General features: G+C 42.3%; 1 protein-coding gene across 1 annotated transcript in view; it reads left to right on the top strand.

The window, feature by feature from the left end:
- FBLN1 (fibulin 1) overlaps nt 1-9007 on the top strand; it is a 101103-nt gene extending 92096 nt beyond the window's left edge. Inside the window, exon 17 of the mRNA XM_065410693.1 lies at nt 8868-9007. Within this exon, the coding sequence (XP_065266765.1) occupies nt 8868-9007 (140 nt within the window). The remainder of the gene's footprint in view (nt 1-8867) is intronic.
- Nucleotides 9008-23427: the final 14420 nt, after the last annotated feature.

Consider the following 23427-nt stretch of genomic DNA (forward strand, 5'->3'; position numbering starts at 1 on the left):
ATCGCGATTAATTTTTTGTAGTTAATCGCGTGAGTTAACTGCTTTTAATCGACAGCCCTAATAAAGATTAATAGATTTTTATAGAATCTAAGACGAGAAAGAACCATTATAGTCATCTACTCTGACCTACTGCATAACACAGGCCAGCATAATATTTCACCTAGTAATTCCTGCATCAAGTTCATAGTTTGAGAAGACACCAAAAGTGGTGAGAAACCCTTGCCTACATTTAGTACACATGGTTATTTGGGACCCAAATGTGCCTATCTGGTTTCTTCATATGCATAGTATCTTTGCTGTTTAAAAAGCAAAAGACACAACAGGTGTGCAACCTGGAGCCTGTTTATGACCCACCTTTTAGTATTGCCTTGATTTCTGATGTAGGCGCTGTCATATTGAACGTGCAACATTTGAGTACATCTGCAGCTGCTTGTAGCAAATACCTCCAATGGCCGGAGATGGGACACTTGATGGGGAAGGCTCTGAGTTACTTCAGAGAATTCTTTCCCAGGTGTCTGGGAGTCTTGCCCACATGCTCAGGGTCTAATTGATCGCCATATTTGGGGTCAGGAAGGAATTTCCCCCCAGGCCAGATTAGCAGAGACCTTGGGGATTTTTCACCTTCCGCTGCAGCATGAGCATGGGTCACTTGCTGGTTTGAACTAGAATAAATGGTGTATTCTCTGTAACTTGAAGTCTTGAAGTCATGGTCTGAAGACTTCATCACCTCTGGCTGAGTTACTGGGTCTAGTACAGGGTGGGTGGGTGAGGTTCTGTGGCCCGCAATGTCCGGGAGGTCAGACTAGATGATCACAATGGTCCCATCTGGCCTCAAGGTCTATGAGTAAGTTAATAAAGCAAACGGCTTCACAGGCATTATGGATGGCTCTCATTGTTTCCAGCCTGCCATGTAGTAATGTAGCACATGTGTACCTACTAGCAAGCAGAGAGAGAGTCCTTTAAGTTTCATGAGGCGATTGCAACATTATGGTGTTTTCATAAATTGGGCATCCTAAGGAAAATTTGGGCATAGCATGGTTACTCGCTGTCTCTTGCTCAGAGAGAAACCTTTATTTTGATTGGTAATTATGTCCACATATTGTACATGCAGTGATAGCACAGCACTAATGGTGAAGACTAGGGTATGGGTATAGGAATGCTACAAAGGCCAACTTACATGTGGAGGATGAAATCCTGGCCCCATTGAAATCAATGGTAAAACTCCCGTTGACTGAATGAGGCCACGATTTCACCCAGTGTTTAAGCTGCTCATCTTGGAATGTGCCTCGGATATCTCCGCTGTTCATATTTAACAAGATAAATCAATGTACAGGTCTGGCAGGTTGAAGGTCCCCCCCCTTGCCAACTCAGCAATGCAAACAGTGGTTACTTCAGATAAATAGACTACTTCAAGGGAAGTAAAATGGAATGTCAGCTCAAGACAAAGTACAGAGCAACTATATACAAAAATCACACAGTGAACAACTTGTCCTGAATCAGCTGCAGGTGGAGTCACCATTCACGTGTGCTTTGTGACCCTAACATCAGAGGCAAATGGAGCATCACTTGCAGCTAGCTCCCAAAATTCTCATAATTCACAGCCTCATGCGGAGTCATATACTAATGGGAATCATCAGGGTGCAGCTGTTTCCTTAGAAATATCAGAGATACGCACAAGAGACAACTGAGGAAAATCAGCAGTGACTGTAATATTTGAATATGTGTGCCTCAATTCCGCATGTGGGTGCTAGGATGGCCAATTTTGGTTGGACATATTCTTGGAGGCTTCATCACATGACATAATCTTTAATTAAAGATTAATCTTTAATTCCTGGGGACTCCCGGACAATCCTGGAGGACTGGCAACCCGAGGGGTGCAACCTTACAAGGATGAGAATGGTAATACTCAGAGCTATGTAAATTGCCTTGCACTCGAGTAAATTGCGCTAGCTGTTTAACTCTGATTTACATAGCATACTTCTGTATTTCAGGGATGGGGGAGGGGGCTGTAGATCATCCATTGCAATCACCAGAGCTACTCTATTACTGGTGTAAGTGAGATCAGAAACTGGCTGCTTTATTCCTGCAATTCTTGACTCTTGTGTATGTTCAAAATTGTAACCTTCCTGTTACTGTAAATGTTTTTGTACTTAATATTAATATTCAACTAAAAATGCTGAAAGGAGCCAGACCACAAAGCTGAACTGTACCTTTGGTCTGCCAAAATGCATAGTGAAACAACATGTTTGTGCAAATGCTGCTGTGACTGATAAATCTGCTTCATTTAAAAGCAGTCATAAGTACTACATGTGGCATTTTAGGATGGGCTTCCCGATGAAAGCTTTTGAAACTGTGATTGATACTAATAACCAAATGTGTGTATTAAATATACTGGGCCTGATTCTCAAGCACTTTGCCCCTTGTGTAGTCACCTGCCCCTGTGCAAAGTGGGTGTACAGCACCGCAGTCATTGTGAAGGCAAGGAGAGAATTCTGATGGGGTAGCACTTTGCGCATATAAATGACTGCAGAAAGTGCAAGGCCTTGGAGGATCAGACCCTTCTTAAAAACCGATGACAAATTATGACACATAACACTGCTCTACAGCCAAAATGCTTCTGAAATAAATGTAGTCAAACTTTACTAATTCTGGGTCACTGAGAACGAAAATGATGCTTAAAATTGTTGATTGGCTCTACTTTTCAAGATATGCTATTGGGTCAGTATATACGACCCTTGACTTGGGAATGGAGGAGGATAAGTGCGTTATAAAGGGAAGGGATCTCAATTTAAACCAGAAATGACTAAAATACATCTTTGACTGGATCTATGAATAAATCTATGACTGGGTTTGGCCAGTACTTGCTTTTAGGCAAAACAATGAATGATGCAATCTGAAGCTGGTATTGCGTCATACATGATATGAATTGCATCATGTTATTCCTAGAAGTCATGGATGATGCAATCATAACGAAGCTTACATCACTCTGCTGAACAAATTGCCCTATATCAGCTCTAGAAATCAAACAGTGTCGTGCTCTCTTATTTGTCAGTGTTTGATTTTGCAAAGGGACACATTTCTGTTTAGCCAAAGTGAGCAGAGATGCCTCGTACTTGTGTGAACAGTGCAGATAACTTCTGCTATGTTTGTGGTGAAGTGACTTTTGCATCACAAAAGCGCAGTATAACCACTATGGTTAAGAAAGCCTATCACCTTTATTTTGGCTGCAAAATTGGAGATCAGGACAAGAGGTGGGCCCCACACATCTGCTGCAACACTTGTGCAACAAATCTTCGCCAGTGGTTGAACAGGAAAAGGAAATCTATGCCTTTTGCAGTGCCAATGATTTGGAGAGAGCCAACAGATCATACCAGCAATTGTTACTTCTGCATGGTGCCTCCAGTTGGGAAAGGTGTGTCAAAGAAGAAAAAGTGGACTGTGCATTATCCAAACATTCCATCAGCTATACGCCCAGTACCCCACGGAGAAGGACTGACGGTTCCTGATGCACCAGAATCATTCTCACTTGAGTCAGACGAGGAAGAGGAAGAGGATGAAACTTCTGGTCCTGAACCATCAATGTCACAGGACCCACATTTTCTCCCGTCCTCCTCCTCTGAACCACACCTCATAACACAAGGTGAACTGAATGACCTTGTCAGGGATTTGGAACTACCCAAGAGTAAGGCAGAGCTGTTGGGCTCCAGATTACAGCAGTGGAATCTCCTGGCAGGTGATGTTAGGGTTTCCATGTTCCGTGACCGTCAAAAGGATCTTGTCCCATTCTTCTTCATGGAAGGTGATCTTGTAGCCCGCAACAACATCGATGGTGTGATGGCAGCCCTCAACATCGTTCACGATCCAGATGAGTGGAGACTGTTCATTGATTCATCGAAGACGAGTCTTAAAGCTGTTTTACTGCATAATGGCAATGTTTTGCCATCAATTCCAGTTGGTCATGCAGTCCATATGAAGGAAACCTATGACAACATGAAACAACTTTTGAGGTGCATAAACTATGACCAACATCAGTGGCAGCTTTGTGGCGATTTGAAGGTTGTTGCTCTCTTGCTTGGTCTGCAGACTGGATACACAAAGTACTGCTGTTTTCTCTGTGAATGGGATAGTCGTGCAAGAGACTCCTACTACATCAAGAAAGATTGGCCACTCCGACAGTCATTGGAGCCTGGGAGGAAAAGTGTTCAGCATCCACCACTTCTTGAATCAAGGAAGATTTTGTTACCACCCTTCTTCATCAGACCCAGCTTGATGTGTAACTTTGTCAAGGCCATTGACAAAACACAAGCAGCTTTCAAGAACCTCCGTGGAAAATTTCAAAGGTTAAGTGAAGCTAAGATAAAGGAAGGTGTCTTTGTTGGTCCTCAGATTCGTGAACTTCTTCGAGATGATGCATTTGACCATGCACTGCGTGGCAAGGAAAAGACGGCATGGAAAGCCTTCCAGTTAGTGGCAATAAATTTTCTCGGAAACAACAAGGCAGACAACTACAGGTTGTTGGTGGAAAACCTCCTCAAGGCATACAAAAGCCTTGGTTGCAACATGTCACTAAAGATACATTTTTTGCACTCTCATCTAGATTTTTTTCCACCGAACTGCGGAGCAGTGAGCGACGAGCACGGCGAGCGATTTCACCAGGACATTGCAACAATGGAGAAACGCTATCAGGGCAAATGGAGCCCATCAATGCTTGCAGACTATTGCTGGACAGTGACAAGAGATGCTCCATTTAATGAATACAAGAGACAAGCCAAGAAGCACCGAGTAGACACTGAATAGGACTAAACTATGTACATAATAGTTTTTTGCCTTTTGTTTCATAATAAATTTTATTTATATAACCCTTTTGCTGATTTTTAAAGTGTTACATAAACAGGACAGGTGAAATATTATCATGTAAAGCAACCATAAACACATGAAAAGACCTAGGTTTACAATTTATGATTAAAACTCTACTATCTACACAATATACATAGACATAAAATGTAAAAACTTAAATATCTTAGAAACAGTAGCCAATCAGTTGTTTTAATTGTCATATTTGAATTCAGCACATCAAAATACATAATAAATAGCACATTTTATCTCTGAAGCAGATGACTTCTCAAAAATTGTAGACCAGTGTAATCTGCAATGATTTCTCAAAACAGCTTCCAGGACAACTATAGCAGATTTACTGGAATCTGGGTAACTGAATAGCCTTTGGCCTATAAGGCCATATTACAAGCTTTTCAGCAGCTCTGGTGTATGGTTTTCATCTGTGCTTGTCAGAGGAAAAGGATCAATTGTTCTCTGTATTGCTTGTTATCAAAAGGGAGAAATGGAAACGCTTGATGAGCAAAGGTTCCTGATTATTGTACACTAGGTGTTCCTACTGCATGTGTTTGTCCAATGGATCATTTTACAGTTAATTTCTTTCACACATCATAAAACCCTAATGTAGGACAGGAGGGAAGCTTATCCAGAAATCAGACTTAGAGAGGGTTCAGCTTCACCTATACCACCTGTAAGGAAGCCTGTCCAAGCAGGTCCTCCTACATATTTGCTGGAGGAGAGGAGTTTTGTGTTCTGCTGGCTTTTTAATTTTATTTCTGTTTTGCAATGTATTGCAGGGGCACTCCCTTTTTATTTTGTATGAAAATCTAAATAGATAAAAACAAAGAAACATTGAAAGAATATAGGATATGCCACATTCCACATATTTTTACCACAGCCAGTCTTAACAAAAACATCACACTTCAATTTTCTGTACATAACTATTTCGTATGAGCAGTATTTACTCATTGGCCCATGATTAGTCTTGATTTTAAAGCAGCAGCAAAATAACTATACAGGAGCTGTCAAATTGTACACTGTGCCTTTGTTCTTGCCCTCTATCAGCTGCTTCTGAAAGCAAACTTAAATTTCATCTGTCTTTTAGTAAGCACTTATTTGAATGAATCAGAAGAGACAATAAAGGTGAAATGTAATGGTATTTGGCTACAATCACCGCCCTGCACTTTAAGCGGGGGGAAGGGCGGGGGGAGTTGTCTGGCTGGCCGGGAGAAGAGGGCAATGCTTTCTGGCTTGGAGGAGGAGGGAGGACGTAAAACTGCTGGAAAAGCAGTCAGCGTGGTGGATGACTCACCATCTAGGAATGAAGGGTTTAAAAAGGTCAGCCTGGGAACAGGCTGGGCAGCACCCACCCTGCTTCCCTATTTAGGTCACAAATATGCCAGGTGATTAGTTATATCTGCTGTGGGCATTACGTTAGCCACCCCACTAAGGGGGGGCTGGGAAGGAATTTTTCCCTTACCACCATATTGGCCAGGTGCAGTAGTGGTGGGGGGGGGGGGAGGGGGGGGTTAGCCTTCCTCGCAGCAGGTTCAGGTGTGCTCCATTCATGCACAGGATGACGGGCGGTAGGCCATATGTTGCAACTCTTTATTTAAGTGTATAGCGGATGTTCAGTGCAGGTACTACATAAAGTAAGGCACACCAAAAAAAAAAAACAGATAAATGGCTTGGAAAAGGAATTATGGAGAGGTGCTTGGTAATTGAGCAAGCCGGGGGCAGTTGGAGACTCCTCTGATTGGTACAGTGGGGAGCCAACCCCCCCATCATTATAGTCCACCCTAACCCCTCCTACGAAGGGGCGTGGTTGGGCATGGTCCCAGCAAAGGAACTGCTGGAGGGACCTGGATGAAAAGGTGGGGAGCTGGTGGAAGCCCCCCGCCCCCAGAATTGCCTGGAATTGGAGGTGCCCGGCAGTGGATCTGCTGGAGGGACATGAATGGAAAGGGGGGTGGAGGGGCTGAAAAAAGCACTCACCCCCCGCCCCCAGTGAATTGTGGGGGTTTTCACCTGCACTGCACATTTTATCCGCCAGGTTAGTCCCAGACATCTAATAATAAAGTTGCGGCCTGATTAAACCAATATCTAATGTCTCCTGTCATTCCTTTGGCATAGCCAGATAATAGCCATAATGCTCAGAAGTTCTGTATTGTAGGATCAACCATCTTAGACATGATTGCATGACTACATAGGTTGCGGTGTGCAATCTGACTTTTAGAGTGAATGGATTAATAAGAAAGGTGAGACTAAAAATATTAAAGGATTACTAAATAGGAACACCAGCCCTTACCATCTGAACGTTACTAAAGAACAAGAAAGAAATTAAGTGGGTTAAATATTAGATATTATTGATTGGATTCCATAGTGCAAATTCACATAATTGAGATGGAAGATGATTTCCACAATAATATCATGTAGTATTATTAAAACACTTCCCACCATACAGGAAGGGGAATTCCAGAGAGGTTTTTTTTTTTTTTTTTTTTTCCCTTTCTACACAGCCCTTGCCACCACAAGTCAATTTTACAAGGTGCAGGGTGCTGGCCAAGAAAACTAAAAAAAAATAAATGGTAGGGGGAAAGGATGCTTTAAAAGAAGTGTATTCATTAAATATGGCAAGCAACATGAATGTGGTGAAAAGTTTGCTATTTTACTACATGCTGAAGATATTAGTCAGTATTTAAACAGGACAGAGCTGTAATGTCATCACTGCACTAGAAAAAAGGTGCTGACAGCCTACATAAGCAAACGTTTATCTCCACCATCAGATCTTAAGCCAATGTGTTCTTAGGGAACTGCTATAAGAATTCTTTTGGAATTCCATAAAGACGTTGTGCTATATGCTTTGAAACATAACTCTTCAGATCTAGAAGGAATACATCTAAAATAATCCACTCAAACTATATATTTCCTATCAAATCAAATGCCACTGTAGCACATCAGCTGTCAGAATCAAGTATATTTGAAATGGGGATTCTATACCAAATTCCGGATGTCTATCAGTTAGCTTTGGATTTATATGTCTTTGACCACTTTAAACTTCCACATACTAATAATACAGTAGCTGCATGATGTGTTTAATATGGAGAATAAGATAGGGTTTGCTTCCATGAACTATGTAATAATGATTTAGGGAAAAGCTCCCAATGACTTTAATGGTGCAGGATCAGGGCCTTCCTGCAGCTACTCTGTTTGGCTGCAGGCATCTGTCCATGCAGAACAAATTGCAAGATTAGGTCTTAAAAAGTATAACTAATTGCTCCACTATCATTGTATTTGTTCGTCATATGTCCCAGTGCAGATGAGGTAATGTGAAAGTGATGTATTTAAAATGTGATCAGCAGTAACAATACAGATTAGTTTTTAAAATTAAACAACACGTTTCAAATACCACTGGGACAGATTCTGATAGCCACATTCCTTACTCACCTTGCATACTTACCTCCCTCCAGCCATCATCCTACTGCTTTCAATGGGATTGTTTATAATAATTTGGCCCACTATAATACACAAATTGGTGGTGATTGATGTGTATGTGAGAAGTGCTTATTATCAGGTACTAATTAGTGTTCCTTGTAATCTCTCCTGTCCGAAATAGAGTGGAAAGTTCATTCTTGGTGTTCTGTTATATGTATCCATCTCTTTGTACTTTCTCCAGTTTAACATTCTTGCTTTACTTAAACAAATCAATGTCTTATGTTCTATTTTTAGAAAAATAGTTTGCATAGATTGGGCAAAATGTGGAAGAAAATATTGGTAACTGCGGAGTATTCAGTGTTTTTTCCATTATCAGTGTTTTAGTAAATGTACTGAAAATAGGAGCTGGTCAAAATATGAAAGGGGAATAATCATTGCAGATATAGCCCTTTTTTGTACGTTTGCAAACCAGACCAACATTCTGTAAATGTAATTGTTAATCAAAAGTATTGACAAACCCCATATAATCTACAGCTAATCAGAAACCATTTGATTTCACTGTATTAATCTTCATTGCTTATTTTTGTTTTTTGCCACAGGTGTAGTTCGTCAGGTGAAGCCCATTGTTGGACCTTTCCATGCCATTCTGAAACTGGAGATGAACTATGTGGTGAACGGGATTGTCTCTCATCGTAACATTGTCAACGTGCACATCTTTGTGTCTGAATATTGGTTTTAGTAGAGCTTTAAAATCTGAAACAAGCAAGCCACTGCAGACTAAATCCTTACCAGAAACTATTATGTTATATGCCGGTTTGTAAAACCCAATAGTGTTTTGTTTTTGTTTTGTTTTTTAACATTTGGATTATAGTTTAATTAAGACAAGTACCAAGCTATGTTGACTAGATGTAGGATGGAACAAAATAAATGAACCTGATTTGTGTTTATAAATAAGTATGGTATAAAAGTGCTTATCTGCTTAGTGAATTTAAATTTTTCTCTAAATATTCAGGCAAATCTTAACTATTGCTCCTTTACCTGATTGCCAGCGCTATAAAGGACATGGGAGAAAGGACTAACCATAGACCATTGTGATGAATATATGGTACTATTGGAGGAAAGTCCAAAAAGTAATGAGTCATTTTGCCTCAAATTTTTGGGTGCCCAATTTGAAATATCTGAAAAGGCCTGATTTTCAAAAATGCCAAAATATCCACCCTCTGAAAAGCAGGCCCCTTTAAATTAATTCAAGATGGGCACCCAAAATCAATTGCCACTTTTGAAAATCTTCGCCTAAAGATTTTAAAAAGCTGTTTGGCCACAATTACAAGAGGAATTGTAAAAGGAAGTAAAGATAGCAAGAGGAACAAGTCTTTGCACCTATCAGATAAAACACTCATGTTTTGTACCTCTTATTTGACTATAAAATGAAGCATGTTGGATCCAACTTAACTAAAACCTCTAATTGGAATTAATCTATTACAAGAATTACAGCATATTGCCTACACTCCAAACCAAAATATACTCACCAATACATTGGAATTCTAGATAAACACCTCCAGAAAGTAAAGCACAGTACAATATATATTTTTTAAACTTTGTAAAGAAACTAGTATGTTAAGCTATAGACTTTTCTGAGCACCAGACCAAAGCATATGCAATAATATAATGAAACTTTCTTAAATAAATTAATGTTGAATGTATGTTCTGGGCATCCAAGTAATGAAAATAATGTATCTTTTTATTACAAAAGTGAAAATAAACAGCTCCGTGTTTGTTTTGGTCTGTAATTGAGAATCCTGAAGAAAAAAGTTTTACATGGGTATTTCCCCACTATCTTCTTTTTCCTGCTTATCTGAGAAACACACAAACACACACACAACCCTGCCAGTGCACCCACCCATTATTAGACAGAAACACTTGCCTTTTAACTAGCATATAGGTTCTTTATCCAAACCCCATTGAAGTCGATGCGAGTCCAGTCTACCTCAGGCACAAACTGGGAGTTTATAACGAAAACATTCTCACATATAAGTTTTGACTAAAGAATATTTTATTGGTTGTATTAAATTACACCTTAATTACTGAACACTGGATTACTGTACATAATTTGGCTTTCAGGATGCCATCATGAAACAGTGATAATCTACAACATGTCCAGTGTTCTCAAAGGCTACTTGGGCAAGCCTCACTGTCTCCTTAAATAGTTCCCATATTTAGATAGAAAGATGTTAGTGTAGCAAGTGGATTCAGAGCAGGTGCCTTTCACTATTCAAAAAACTGAAGGAGATTTTTGGATACCTTGTCTTCAGGGATTATTAGCCATTTTAAATTGTTCTTTTAACAAAAAACAAAAAAACAAAACAAAAAACCCCACTTTATTATATTGAATTAACAGTGTCTGAGAAAATGGAGATGAGAAAGATCCATTAAGTCATCCAATTCTCCTCCTTGCCAATGCAGGAAAAATAAATAGCATCAGTATCAAAAACCAGGAAAACTGGTTCCATCCGATTTTCTAGATTGTAGTTTGTGATCGCTCATTTCCTCTATAGTTAGTTGCATCAGAAAGACCTTTGGTACAGTAAAATATAAATGTTAGGCTCAAAGTAATGAGCCAACTCATCTACAACCTTCTCCTTTACTCTTATCTCTCCTATCCAGCCCACTTTTTTGATAAAATATTGAAAATGAGGATGGCAAAAGACATTACTACTATTTCCTGGAAAACTATTTTCTTACAGTGTATCCAAATAATCTGAAAATTGTAACCAGCTTTTTGAATAGCCTGGAAGTCATATGATAGTACTTATCCAGTAGTGATTTTATGTTTCACATCTAATGAAGATAGTGATTGCTCAGTGCCATAGTCACCATGACATTCCTTAATTTATAGTATGCCAGCAGAGTAAATCAGAAAATTTCATGAGGATAGAAAAGGATAGCTATTAATCTAATCCAAGCCTGTCACATTCAAATTTACAACCATTGCAAATTGCATAAAGTCAGATAAAATAATTTGTAGTATTTATCTGTGAATGACAATAATCAGAGCTAGCCCAGTGGGAAAATATATTCATGAATTTGTCCACAAAATCCACTGCAATTTGGTTCAAAATGTTCTTGAAACCTTTGGTTCATTTTTCTTCCCAGACACTGTTTCTGATTGCATGGATGTCAGCACAGGCACTTTTATTCATGTGCAAATGGGAAAGTTTTTCTGACAAGAGTATGCACTACCATTATTATTCTGTTTATTCTGTTTTTTAAAAATTGTCATCCACTCAGGGAACAGAATCAATAGCACATGATTTAGGAGATAAGTCACATAGTAAATAATGAATAGTCATAATGCTCAAGAGCAAGTAATACATAGACCCAGGCTCTCTAAAGAGGCACAGTTGTATTCAGAAAGGCTTGTAGAGATAAGTTTTAAGTGGGTAAAGGCTTGACTCCCTAATTTATAGGGATGGCAAATGCTAGCCTGGTCCCCAGTATGAGAGAGATCTTTCGGTTGTTCTGCCTTTCACAGACTGTCCACTGCCCCTTGAGGCAGTGCTGGCAGACATGAATCACTGGGACGTAGGTAGATCCTAGCTATTCTCACTGTGCTGTAGGAGCTGCTACCAGGGTATTCCTCTGCATCGGGAATCAGCTCAGGGCCATTTAAGCTCTGATTAGGAGCTGTCTGCATCACTGGAGAAACGCAGAGTGGCTGGAGAACACCGAGAATCAGGCCCAAGGTTCAAAGTGTTTGGTGGATGATAATAAATGAAAAACAACTAGGGAAAATCTTCATCAGTTTGTAGATAACTTGCCTTTTTTAAAAAAAATTCTCCAATTAAAAAAACAAACAAACCCCAAAAACTTCCTGAGGGGATTTATAATTTATTAGCAGACAGAGATGGGGAAATTGCATAGTGTGTGTAATCTTAGTAGAGCTATTAAAGAGCTACAGAGCCAAAGAAAATATCTCAAAGAAACATTAAACAAATTTGCTAATAGTGTTCACAACGGTACATTCCATATATGATAGTCGGATATGTCTGTGCCATGATGACAAAAGTTATTTCATGATTTGCAGAGAAATACTCTGTAGTATTCCACGACAGTTTTAATAACTAATTGTATATGGTAACTCTTGGAAACAATAGTTAATTTGCTGTAATGCTATAACATGGTAACTAACTTGTCATCACCATATGTACCTTACTGTGAATGTCTGTAAAATTAATGTTTTCCTGCCTTCACCACAAAAATCACACTGAGCCTGAATTTGGCCCATGAAATACATTAGCATCCCTTTCTCCTACCCAGTTCATGACTATTTTAGTCACTAAACACATGTAATGAATCAGTACTATGAACCTGACCATTATGGAATCTTTCTCTTAGGTTTGCATTTCATGAAATGCAGGGAAATCACAGGCATAGCACGAGGCTGGCTTTTTCAATGGAACATCCCACCCGGTGGTCATAGAGCCATGCCTTCCACTGCCTAGCGAGACAGGCTGCACATCACAGAATGATACATTGCCTTGTACATTTTATATAAGCAACTTCTATTCATTTGGGTTCTCACATACATGACAGTATGAAACAATTGCAATAGAGACTATTTCCAGATAATCTATATTAACCATTTGTAATGATTTATAGTTGGTTTAGCTATTAAATGTAGATTATTACTCATACTTCATGTCATGAAAAAACATGCATATTGATGATTGTAGACAATTCATTGGTATCTAAATCTAAAGAGTAGCACAAACCCACATGTCTATGACTGGTGGATTTAGCATTTGATTCCTTAAATTAGTAGGCATATATAATACACACATAAGAAGATGGTGCCCAAGGGACAGTGCATCTGAAAAGGCTCATACGGGCCATTATTCCAATAAGTGCCTAGAATATATTGGGCTTGTAAATAAATGTGGTCTTGCTTCAGGTGTTTCTGTACTAATGTGTGTGTCTACAGTTCACTGTGGGTGCAAAAGATGCATGTGCAAATTTGGTTTATGCAAAAATGGGGGTGCAAATTGGACTGACAAAAAGGAAGCCTGGGCTCTTGAAAACACTGGCCTCACTGTGAAGACTTGAACACTTCCCTCTTGACATTTCAGTAGCTTGGATTTAGTTTTTCTACAGATGGCTTTGATTGTGGCTCTGATCCCTGACTTTTCTCTATTTCATAGTGTAGTTAAAGTATCTATGTTATATAGAAAATCAGATCCATATTTTATGTCTTTGTCTCCAATAACTTAATTATTATTTCTCTTCTCTGTAAAAAAAAAAAATGTGGGCAAAACCTTGTCTTTCCAAGTCTCAGGCATGCAGCGGGGAGAGTGGAGCCAGCAATATAGTGGGTTCAGCAGCTCTCTTTTCCAACAAAGGGCATGATGACTCAGAGTAGCTTGCTGGGAGTGCGCTTTGGGGTGCCTGTTTACAGCTGCCTGAAAAAAGGCTCAGCATGCACACCCTTTAGTATGTGCTTCTGGCTACATAATAGGCACAGAGGGAGCTGGGCCTGAGTATAACCCCAGTTTATCAGAGCCTGCTCCCCTTCAAGCTGTGATGTCTTGGCTGGGGCACTTGCTAACTACTGAGCATTAGAACATTTTAGGGAGAATGAGCACTGAGTTCTCATTCAGAGTCATACCATCCATTCCTAGCTCTATCACGAACACACTATGTGATCCTGAGGAAAAATATTTAATTTTCTTTACCTTATCCATAAAATGGGGATAATACTTTATAACTAGAGCTGGTCAAAAATGTTCTGATAGAATGCTGGTTTGTCTAAATCGATACATTCCATTTGAATTTTCATGTAATATTGTTTAAAAAATAGAAAAGCTGCATTTTAATAAGGATGAAACATTCTGTGTGGACCTTAGCAAAACAGAATGTGTTTGCTTTTTCACTTTGGAATGACTTTTTGAAATTTATTTAATTTTATATTCTATTATAAATTATAATAAAACATTAAAAGTGAAAATTGAATAAAAGGTTCCATTTTATTGAAAGAAAATGTTTTGATTGACCCAAAATAAATTAAAAAAAAAAGTCATAGAAGATTTCAAAATTTAACACTGCATTCTGATTTGGAACAAAACACAAATTTTGAAATGGACATTCTGATTCCTGCATAGCTCTATTAATTACCTACCTCACCACTACCACCGATCAAATTTTTTCAAACACAAAGCTGTTTTGGTTGAAAACTGGTCTTTTCTTTAGGACTTGTCTACACGATGCTTTAGTCCACACCAGAGGAGTGCAAAATTTAGTCTGCACTAGTGTGCTGAGCACTAACTTGCCCACACAGACTCCGCTGGCATGCACCAAAAGTTTGTATTAATGTAGTCCCATTTCAGACAGTACTACATTAACATGTACTAGGGAACTTTTGGTGAGCACCAGCAGGGGCCATATGGGCCAGTTAGTGCACAACACACTAGCGTGGACTAAATTTGCACTCATCTGGTGTGGACTAAAGCACCATGTAGACATGCCCTAAAACAAAGGTTTTCACACAAAAAATGTCAACATTGTTGAAATATTTTGGTGTTCATGTAAAGTTTTTTTTTTTTTTTAAATCACAATTTTTGAAAGTATTAAAATAGTCATTGAAAATTTTGCTGACTGAAAACCATTTTTGTGGCAAATTAAAAATATTGATTGATAACCATTTTCAAAATAGTTTCAATTTAAAAATAGGAAAAAATGGGTCAATTTAAATAGTAAAAACAACTTTAAAATTTTGGAAGTTTTTCCAAACCTAATTTTTGTTTCTTTTGTTACTAGCTAGTTATCTATTTAAGGGTTTGTACTGCCACTCATCACTGTAGTATTTGTGTCCCTTTTCTAGATCAAAATGGTGCTTGGGGTAGGGTGGTTCTTTTTTGGCAGGGAAAAAGGACTTGTTAGGATACAGGGGCTGTCAATGTTGTGAGTGTCATTCTTATGGTGGAAAGACGGTCAAAAAGGAAGGCTTTGTTGAGATTCCAAAAGACTGTCACACTCTGGATTTGCCTCTGGAAGTTTGTTCAATAGCTGGATCCTTTCAGCCAGGGGTTGAGAGTCACTTTTAGCCTGTAAAGTGCTATATAAATACTGAGGACAATGATTATTGTCTCACTAAATAAAATCTAGATATCATAAGCTAGTAAATATAACTTTAAGTCTTATGTAATCATCCATTAATAAACTAATGTAATCAGGAACTAAACTTTGCCTAGAGCAGAGGTGGGCAAATTACGGCCCACAGGCCACATCCGGCCCGCGGGACCGTTCTCCCCAGCTCCTGGCCCGGGAGGCTACCCCAGCCCTGCCCCCGCAGCCTCAGCTCACTGCACCACCGGCATAATGCTCTGGGCGGCCTGACCCGGTGCTCTGTGCTGCGCGGTGTGTGGCTGGCTCCAGCCGGGCGGCACAGCTGCCTGTCCTGGTGCAGCCGTGCCGCCAGCCACCGGTGCTCCAGGCGGTAAGGGGGGAAGAAGGGTTGGATAGAGGGCAGGGGAGTTCGGGGTGGTAGTCAGGGGCCGAGGGTGTAGAAAGGGGTTGGGGCGGTCAGAGGGCAGGGAACGGGGGGTTGAATGGGGGCAGGGGTTCTGGGGGCGGTCAGGGAAAAGGGTGGTTGGATGGGGCAGGGGTCCGGGGGGGGGCAGTCAGGAAGGAGAGGGGGGGTTGGATGGGACAACCGGGGGCAGTTAGGGGCAGGGGGGTGGTCAGGGGACAGAGAGTGGGGGGGTGGATGGGACAGGGTTCTGGGGGGGCCCCCCCATCAGGGAACAAGTGGGGTTGGATGGGGCAGGAGTCCCAGGGGGCCGTCAGGGGCAAGAAGCGGGGGGGGGGGGGTCCGGGCCACGCCTGGCTGTTTGGGGAGGCACAGCCTCCCCTAACCGGCCCTCTATACAATTTCCTGAAACCCGATGCGGCCCTCAGGCCAAAAAGTTTGCCCGCCCCTGGCCTAGAGCAGTAGTTCTCAAACTTGGGCCGCTGCTTGTTGAGGGAAAGCCCTTGGCGGGCCGGGCCAGTTTGTTTACCTTCCGCGTCCACAGGTTTGGCTGATCGCAGCTCCCAGTGGCCACGGTTCGCCGCTCCAGGCCAATGGGAGCTGCAGGAAGCGGCGCAGGCCGAGGGATGTACTGGCCGCCGCCTCCCACAGCTTGGAGTAGCGAACCACGGCCACTGGGAGCTGCGATCGGCCGAACCTGCGGGCGCGGCAAGTAAACCGGCCCGGCCTGCCAGAGGCTTTCCCTGCACAAGTGGCGGCCCTAGTTTGAGAATCACTGGCCTAGAGTCATGTCCTGAACCAGGGTGTATCACAGTAGCTGCTTACTTAGCACCCCGTTGTAGCCAGCAGTCACTCTACAGCACCTTCCTCCCTTTCCTCCCCCCCCCCCGGGCCCTTTAAGAACTTACAATTCAAAGGTGGTTCAAACAATCCCAGAGGATGTCCCATTTATTTAGTCCTCTGGTACATACTGGGCCCCTAGGCCTCAACCTCAGTTCAGAGTCTCTCTCTTAATTAATCCAAAATAACAGACAACAAAAACTCACACAGTCTTCATCCCAGCTGGTTTCTATAGATCTCCCCAGCTTTTACAGGGTTTCTCCCAAGCTTCTCTACCTGGGGCGGTTTCTCCCACCCTCTCCTGGTTCTTCAGCTTTTCCACTGTTGGCTCAGGGCTCTGCAAGAGCTTTCTTGCTCCCTGCAGAATCTTCAGTCACAGCTGTAGTTACTGGTGTTCCCCCAGCTCACATACATATGCTCAAACACACACAAGCTGCCTTTTATATTTGAATCACCTGATTCCTCTCAGATGGGCCTCAGTCAGGGCTGTTTTAGGCCGAGGCTCTCCAGCCCAAGGGCAAGTCATCCTGTTACAGTGTCTCAGGCCTGTCTTCCACCAGTTCTGTCCATTGTAGAAGTTAACTATGGAATCATAGCAATGAGGAAACAGATAAGGGACATGTGAGGTACAGTTTAATGTTAATGTATGTTCAGCACTTTCAGTGGAGTTGCAATATAACAGCTGTAATTTGAATCTAGCTGTTAACAGATGTGTCCAGAGGAAAGCTTTTGGTGTTTTGGGGGGAGGGATAGCTCAGTGGTTTGAGCATTGGCCTGCTAAACCCAGGGTTGTGAGTTCAATCCTTGAGGGGGCCACTTAGGGATCTGGGGCAAAATCAGTACTTGGTCCTACTAGTGAAGGCAGGGGGCTGGACTCAATGACCTTTCAAGGTCCCTTCCAGTTCTAGGAGATAGGATATCTCTATTAATTATTATTATTATTATTATTATTGTTTATTTGGCTTAGGCTTTGGTTCCCTGGTATTGCATCACAAACATAAATATGATGTTCCCAGGTAATACTATTCGTAGATGATGTGTGTACTTTAAAAAAAAATGGATAGGTGGTTTCAGTGCATAACTGGCACATTTGATGGCAGTTGAACCAATGAGCCTAACCTGGAATAAACACCTCTACAGCTGAAAGAGTAGTTTAGTCTCCATGTCCATTCAATCCTTGGATTCTCTAGTGCAAGTGGTTACTCCAAGTTAGGTGTGAAACATATTGGCATGGGCGAGGCAGGGAATTTTTCACTGCTGTTATTCCTGAATTCACTCAAAAAGTAAAAAAAGGTATAGAATTAATGTAATGCTGATATGCATTGAGATCTGTGGGTGAAAAGTGCTATATAAATGCAAAGTATTAGTAATAGCTTATTCCTGTGTCAGTATACCATATACTCTAGCAAATTTGATACAATTAGCAGCTAATACATTTAAATTATCAATTTTAATAGGACTTGTTACTTAATAGGAGAAAGGACAAATTTTGAAAAGAAAACTATTATGTTTTGTGCAATAGTGACTGATTTAATCTCTCTGCCTTTGTACACTTACTTAACAAATGATATCCAAACCAATAGTCTCACTGGTATTCAGTTTACAGAAGCAAAAAAAAAGAAGGAAAGAAAAGACGTAAGCTAATGGCCTTAATCCTTTCGCAGCTGCCATTGGGGGGCTAAGAAATTACACTGTAATGGAGGGGAAAAAGCACCAGAGAAATGTATGTTATAGGTAACATGAAACAAGGTGTGGCATGGTAACTTCATTCACATGTAGTTTACATTTGATAAGAGAGCAGAAAACATTGAATTGTTTTCCACAAAACAATCAATATATTGTTTCCAAATATCAGATCTATAAACCAATATAACTCTAAGATTTTTTAGAAGGAAGCACCAGCAATTAATACTCTGCATTTCTTCTGTGGAAAACCAGAAGAAATACTGCAATGGAAGACTCTCTCTGGAGTAGTAGCATGTGCTATCAATTGAAGGATTGGGCCCTTGAAACATAAATAGAAATTCGGCCCTTGAGGCTTGGTTCAAGCCTCCCTCAATACCACCACTACAATCAATGAAACCTGTCCCAGTGTGGGCTACTTCTGGCATTGTTTCAAGGTACTTGTATTCTGTGGCTACTTTCAAGTTTTGATAGGTCAGCTGCTGGTCTGTTTTAAAGTTGCTGTTTAAACTATTGTTGGAGCTGATCCTCAGATTAAACGGATTTGTAGATTTGATTTGTAGAACAGGTAATTCTGTATGAGGGGAACAAATGCTTTATTTTTCTACCTTTGGGTTGTTCAGCTTGCCTTTTAAAAGATATCATATGAGGTTTCCTGTACATACTCATTCCAAAACCTTGGAGTCAGTTTCCCTTGGAAATAAGACTTGCCTTTCCCTCCTAGCTGATTTTGAACAGGGCCGGCACAACCCATTAAGCAACGTAGGCGGTCGCCTAGAGCACTACAATTTGGGGGGTGGCGACTGTGGTGGTATTTCAGCGGCGGGACCTTCCGCCGCCTCTGTGGGGGGCAGCATTTCGGGGCGGGACCTTCCGCCGCCGAGGGCGGCAGAAAAGCTGGCGGTGCTCCCAATTTTGAACCATGTGCAGTTTTGATAGAAACGCCTAAGCTACATTTGGTCATATGTTCTTGCAGAGTGAACGAGAGAGGGACCCAAATTTGATTTATATCTCGCAGTCCCAGTCAATGTGAAAGAGATTTCAAACCTACCTGAACACATTCCAACATCCTCATTTGCTCTTCTGTCTCAATTTATTTTCATTAATTTGTGTTCATTATGAGCAGAGTTCCAACTGCTTCATATGTGTCTGTGGATGATGCCTTTCCCTCAAATTACCAGTGTTGTCTTGATGCGGATTGATCTCTCTGAACTATAAATGTGAGGAATTCCAGAGTTGCTCCCACAATCACTTCTAATTTCGGAGAGACTTTGTTTCCTGATGCCTGTGGTGAACACAGAAGGTGTGAGGCTGTGTGGAAATTACTATTAGTTATTAGAAATTGCTATTAGTCACCAGATGAAAGATTTTTTCATTCCTGCCGAGGCCTGCTTCTTTTTGCTTTCTCCTTATCTCCCCCCCGCACCATCGCTCCCTTTTTCCTTGTATTCTCCCCTCTTTCTTCCGCCTTTCATTTTCTCCTCTTTCCCTACGACCCGCTTAATCTGACCTCTTTGTGCAATTCTTTTTTGTAACTAAACAATTAGAGCTAAATACTCTCAGCAAATCCAGAAGGTAGATCTTGGGTAACTGCAGAAATAAAAGCTATCTTGGCTGCCAGTGTGGAAAGACAGAGCTGCTGGATGTTTTCATACGCCAAACTGTGTTCCACACCTAATCGGCACCACCTCCATGTTAGTGCAAGATGATCTCCTAAAAGGTATTTTTTAAAGTTCAGTGCACCACGTTTAGACTTACTGCTTAAAATGGAATCCATTTTTGGTAGCTATTTTGCCAATGTGAAGCACAAGTCTCTTCTGATATGGAGCTTCTAAGAAGGAAAGAGCATAAATCAGAGATGCAAAAAACCCTTATGTGTAAGCCACACCATCTCAGTGCTGGCCCCTGCACAAACAGTTGATGTGTTATCTCTAGCCTTAATTAATACAGCTGGGTGTTTTGGCTCCAGCAGTAGAGATTCATGCTTTAGAGGTTCCACGTGAAGCTGAACAAATAATGGATTTCTCAGTTAAGGGCCAAACTGGAAAAAAAAAACTGAATTTTTTTGTTGTTGTCACGAAGATGACAAACCAAAAAACAACAACAAACAAACAAACAAACAAAAAACCCACATTTGTTTTGAGTCTAACTGAACATTTTGTTCAACCCTAAATAAATGTTCTGTTTTTGTTTTTTTGTTTTCCCCCCTTTTTCCCCCTCACACAAATTAGCTAAATTTTGAAATGAAATATTGTTTTGAAATGAAAAGTCAAAATATTTTGACATTTCAATTTTTTTCAGGCAAAACTATTTGCCAATTCAACCTGAATTCACAAAGAGTTTCAATGTGTCCCCCGTCCCCCAACAATGCATTATTTTTTGCTGAAAAAAATTGCCCAGCTCTAGTCTGGAGTTATTCTAATAAAATGGACTCTCACAAGTGATTTAAATTAAAATATCCATAGGGGGGAAATTAGTCACATTAGTTCTGATACCAACCAGCAATAAGTAATATTGTCTTAAAGATTATCACAAAGTAGGCTTTGCATACCTCTTCCCATGTTGGTACCTACTCCATTCTGTTGTTGTCTGCTTTACAGTACTTGAAACCTATTTGCATGGGTGGCGTGTGAACCCCCACTTCAGGAAGGCTAGCTCTCTCGGCCCGGCCCCTTCTGCCCAAGACCCCATGGCCGGAGCCCCAAGGCCCTCCCCCCTCTGTGGCCGGAGGAACCCCAGCCTGCCTGCCCCAAGATGCTGGCCTGCCTGCCTCTTAACCGCCCCTGGCCACCCCAGCCCCTGGCCACCAGCCCGACTGCTGGGCTGCCAGCTGGCCCAAACTCCAGGCCGCTGGCTGGAGCTGAGCCCCTGCCAGCTTCAGGGGAGATGGAAAGTGAGGGCAGGGCCTCCCCTGGCCTATGATACCTGCTGCCCATGCGTATTTGCCTTCTCTATGAGCTAGAGTCACTGAGGGTCTCCTTGTATTTGTGGTGGAGAGCGGCAGAGCTATTAAAAGGGAAGCTTTTTCCATATTCTATTGGTCAGACTTCATGCAGGCAACTAGAATGCAAGTTTCTCCCAACCTGCCCCATCAGTGACCTCAGACTTATAGGACCACCCTTGTCTTGGATGAGAAGTAAGTTAAATTATAGGCTGCTGAATTGTTCTGATACTGCCAGCGTTTTGGGCAGAAGTTGTAATAATGATAAAAAAGCCCCAGTGTAATGGATACCAACCTAACTCCGTAACTACAGGTTAGGTTTTGAAAATTACAAATATGTGTTTAAGTCAGGCTAACCAAAAAGTACTAGATGGTGCTTCAGCTGTGGCCAGCTGTATAGTATTTAGAAATTAGAAAGGAATGTTTTTTTTCTTCCAAAGTGGAAAAATTGTAGTAGGTTGGTACATATGTAAGCGGGGGAATGGTCCCGCTATTGTGGGGAACTTTCCTGGCTTCTGCACTACCCCGGTGAAGTGGGCTAGCGAAAGGATCTGAGTCCTCGCTCCCACTCCCTTTACCCAGAGGCCTCCCTGCCCTTGAGGGCTCCCCTTCCACTCTCCTGTCTGGCAGAGTCCTCGTAACCCCAACAAGGCTGGGCCCAGGATTCCTGGGGGGCTCAACCCCCAACCCTGCTGTGGTCACCTAGGACAGGGGCTAGGGTGTCCCCACTCCGGGGTACTCTCTCTGCACTGGGCACCTCCCTGACCCATTGATTATTCCATACAATTTAAAACAAATACAAGTTGTTTAATTAACAATTAATCTAAAGAAAAGAATAAGGAAAAATGGGAAAGGTTAAAGGAAAACACATCACCCTGCTTTGTGGCAGGGAACATCACAAACAGTGTCTCTGGACATCAGGGCACTTCACAGTCTGTTCCTTGTAGGTCCCAGATTTCCGTCTCAGGCCCTGGCTGTGCTGCAAGTATGCTGCGGGTTGGACATTTGCAATGGTGGTGGCCACACACCTCCGGGCTTTGAGTGGTGGGACCCTTCTTCCCAGCGTCAGCCCCCCGTCAGGTTAAGGTCCCCCTCCCGGTCTGGCCTACAAGGGCCCTTGTCTGGGGGTGTCTTTCTGTGCTGGGCCCTTTGCCCAAGGTCCCCCCTTGGCTGGCCCCACTTGCTCACCACACCTGGCTCTGTGGCTGCAGCTCTGCTCCCAGCACAGGATCTGCTCTCCCTGGGCTGCGTCTCTGGCTCTGTGGCTGCGGCTCTGCTCCCAGCACACGATCTGCTCTCCCTGGGCTGCGTCTCTGGCTCTGTGGCTGCGTCTCTGCTCCCAGCTCAGGATCTGCTCTCCCTGGGCTGCGTCTCTGGCTCTGTGGCTGCAGCTCTGCTCCTAGCACAGGATCTGCTCTCCCTGGGCTGTGTCTCTGGCTCTGTGGCTGCGGCTCTGGCCCCTCTGGATCTGGCACGGTTCTACTCTCCAGCTCAGCTTGGGCCCCTGCTTTCTCCTTAGCTCGGCCCCACTCAGTCTGATCCAGGCAATTCCAGCTCACACGGAGGACGGGACCCACCCTGGCCTCCTGTCATGCTGATTAGCCTGCCCGCCCTGTCAATCAGGCTGATCTGGAGCATTGGCCTCTCGCCATTGCTCCTGGGGACTGTCAGTCTCAGGGTCCTGATTTGCCATCGACCCTTCCCCTTTTAGTGCTGGGAGCTAGCCAACCAAAACACCCCCACTGAATGTTAGTAAGGCGGCAACAGTCCCCTTACACATACTGAGCATATGCTCGTTTGTCCTGCTCTACAGTATTTATTGAGTAATTAGTTACATGCAGATAATCAGTGGTTGATAAAATACTTCTTAAGCAGCTTGGCTTCTTCCTCCAACACTCAGGCCTGGTCTACACTAACCCCCAAATTCGAACTAAGGTACGCAACTTCAGCTACGTGAATAACGTAGCTGAAGTCGACATACCTTAGTTCGAACTTACGGTCCACACGCGGCAGGCAGGCTCCCCGTCGACTCCGCGGTACTCCTCTCGCCGAGCTGGAGTACCTCAGTCGACGGCGAGCGCTTCCGGGATCGATTTATCGCGTCCAGACCAGACGCGATAAATCGAACCCGGAAGTTCGATTGCCAGCTGTCGAACTACCGCGGTAGTGTAGA

Source organism: Emys orbicularis, chromosome 1, assembly GCF_028017835.1.
Source record: "Emys orbicularis isolate rEmyOrb1 chromosome 1, rEmyOrb1.hap1, whole genome shotgun sequence".
NCBI lineage: Eukaryota > Metazoa > Chordata > Testudines > Emydidae > Emys > Emys orbicularis.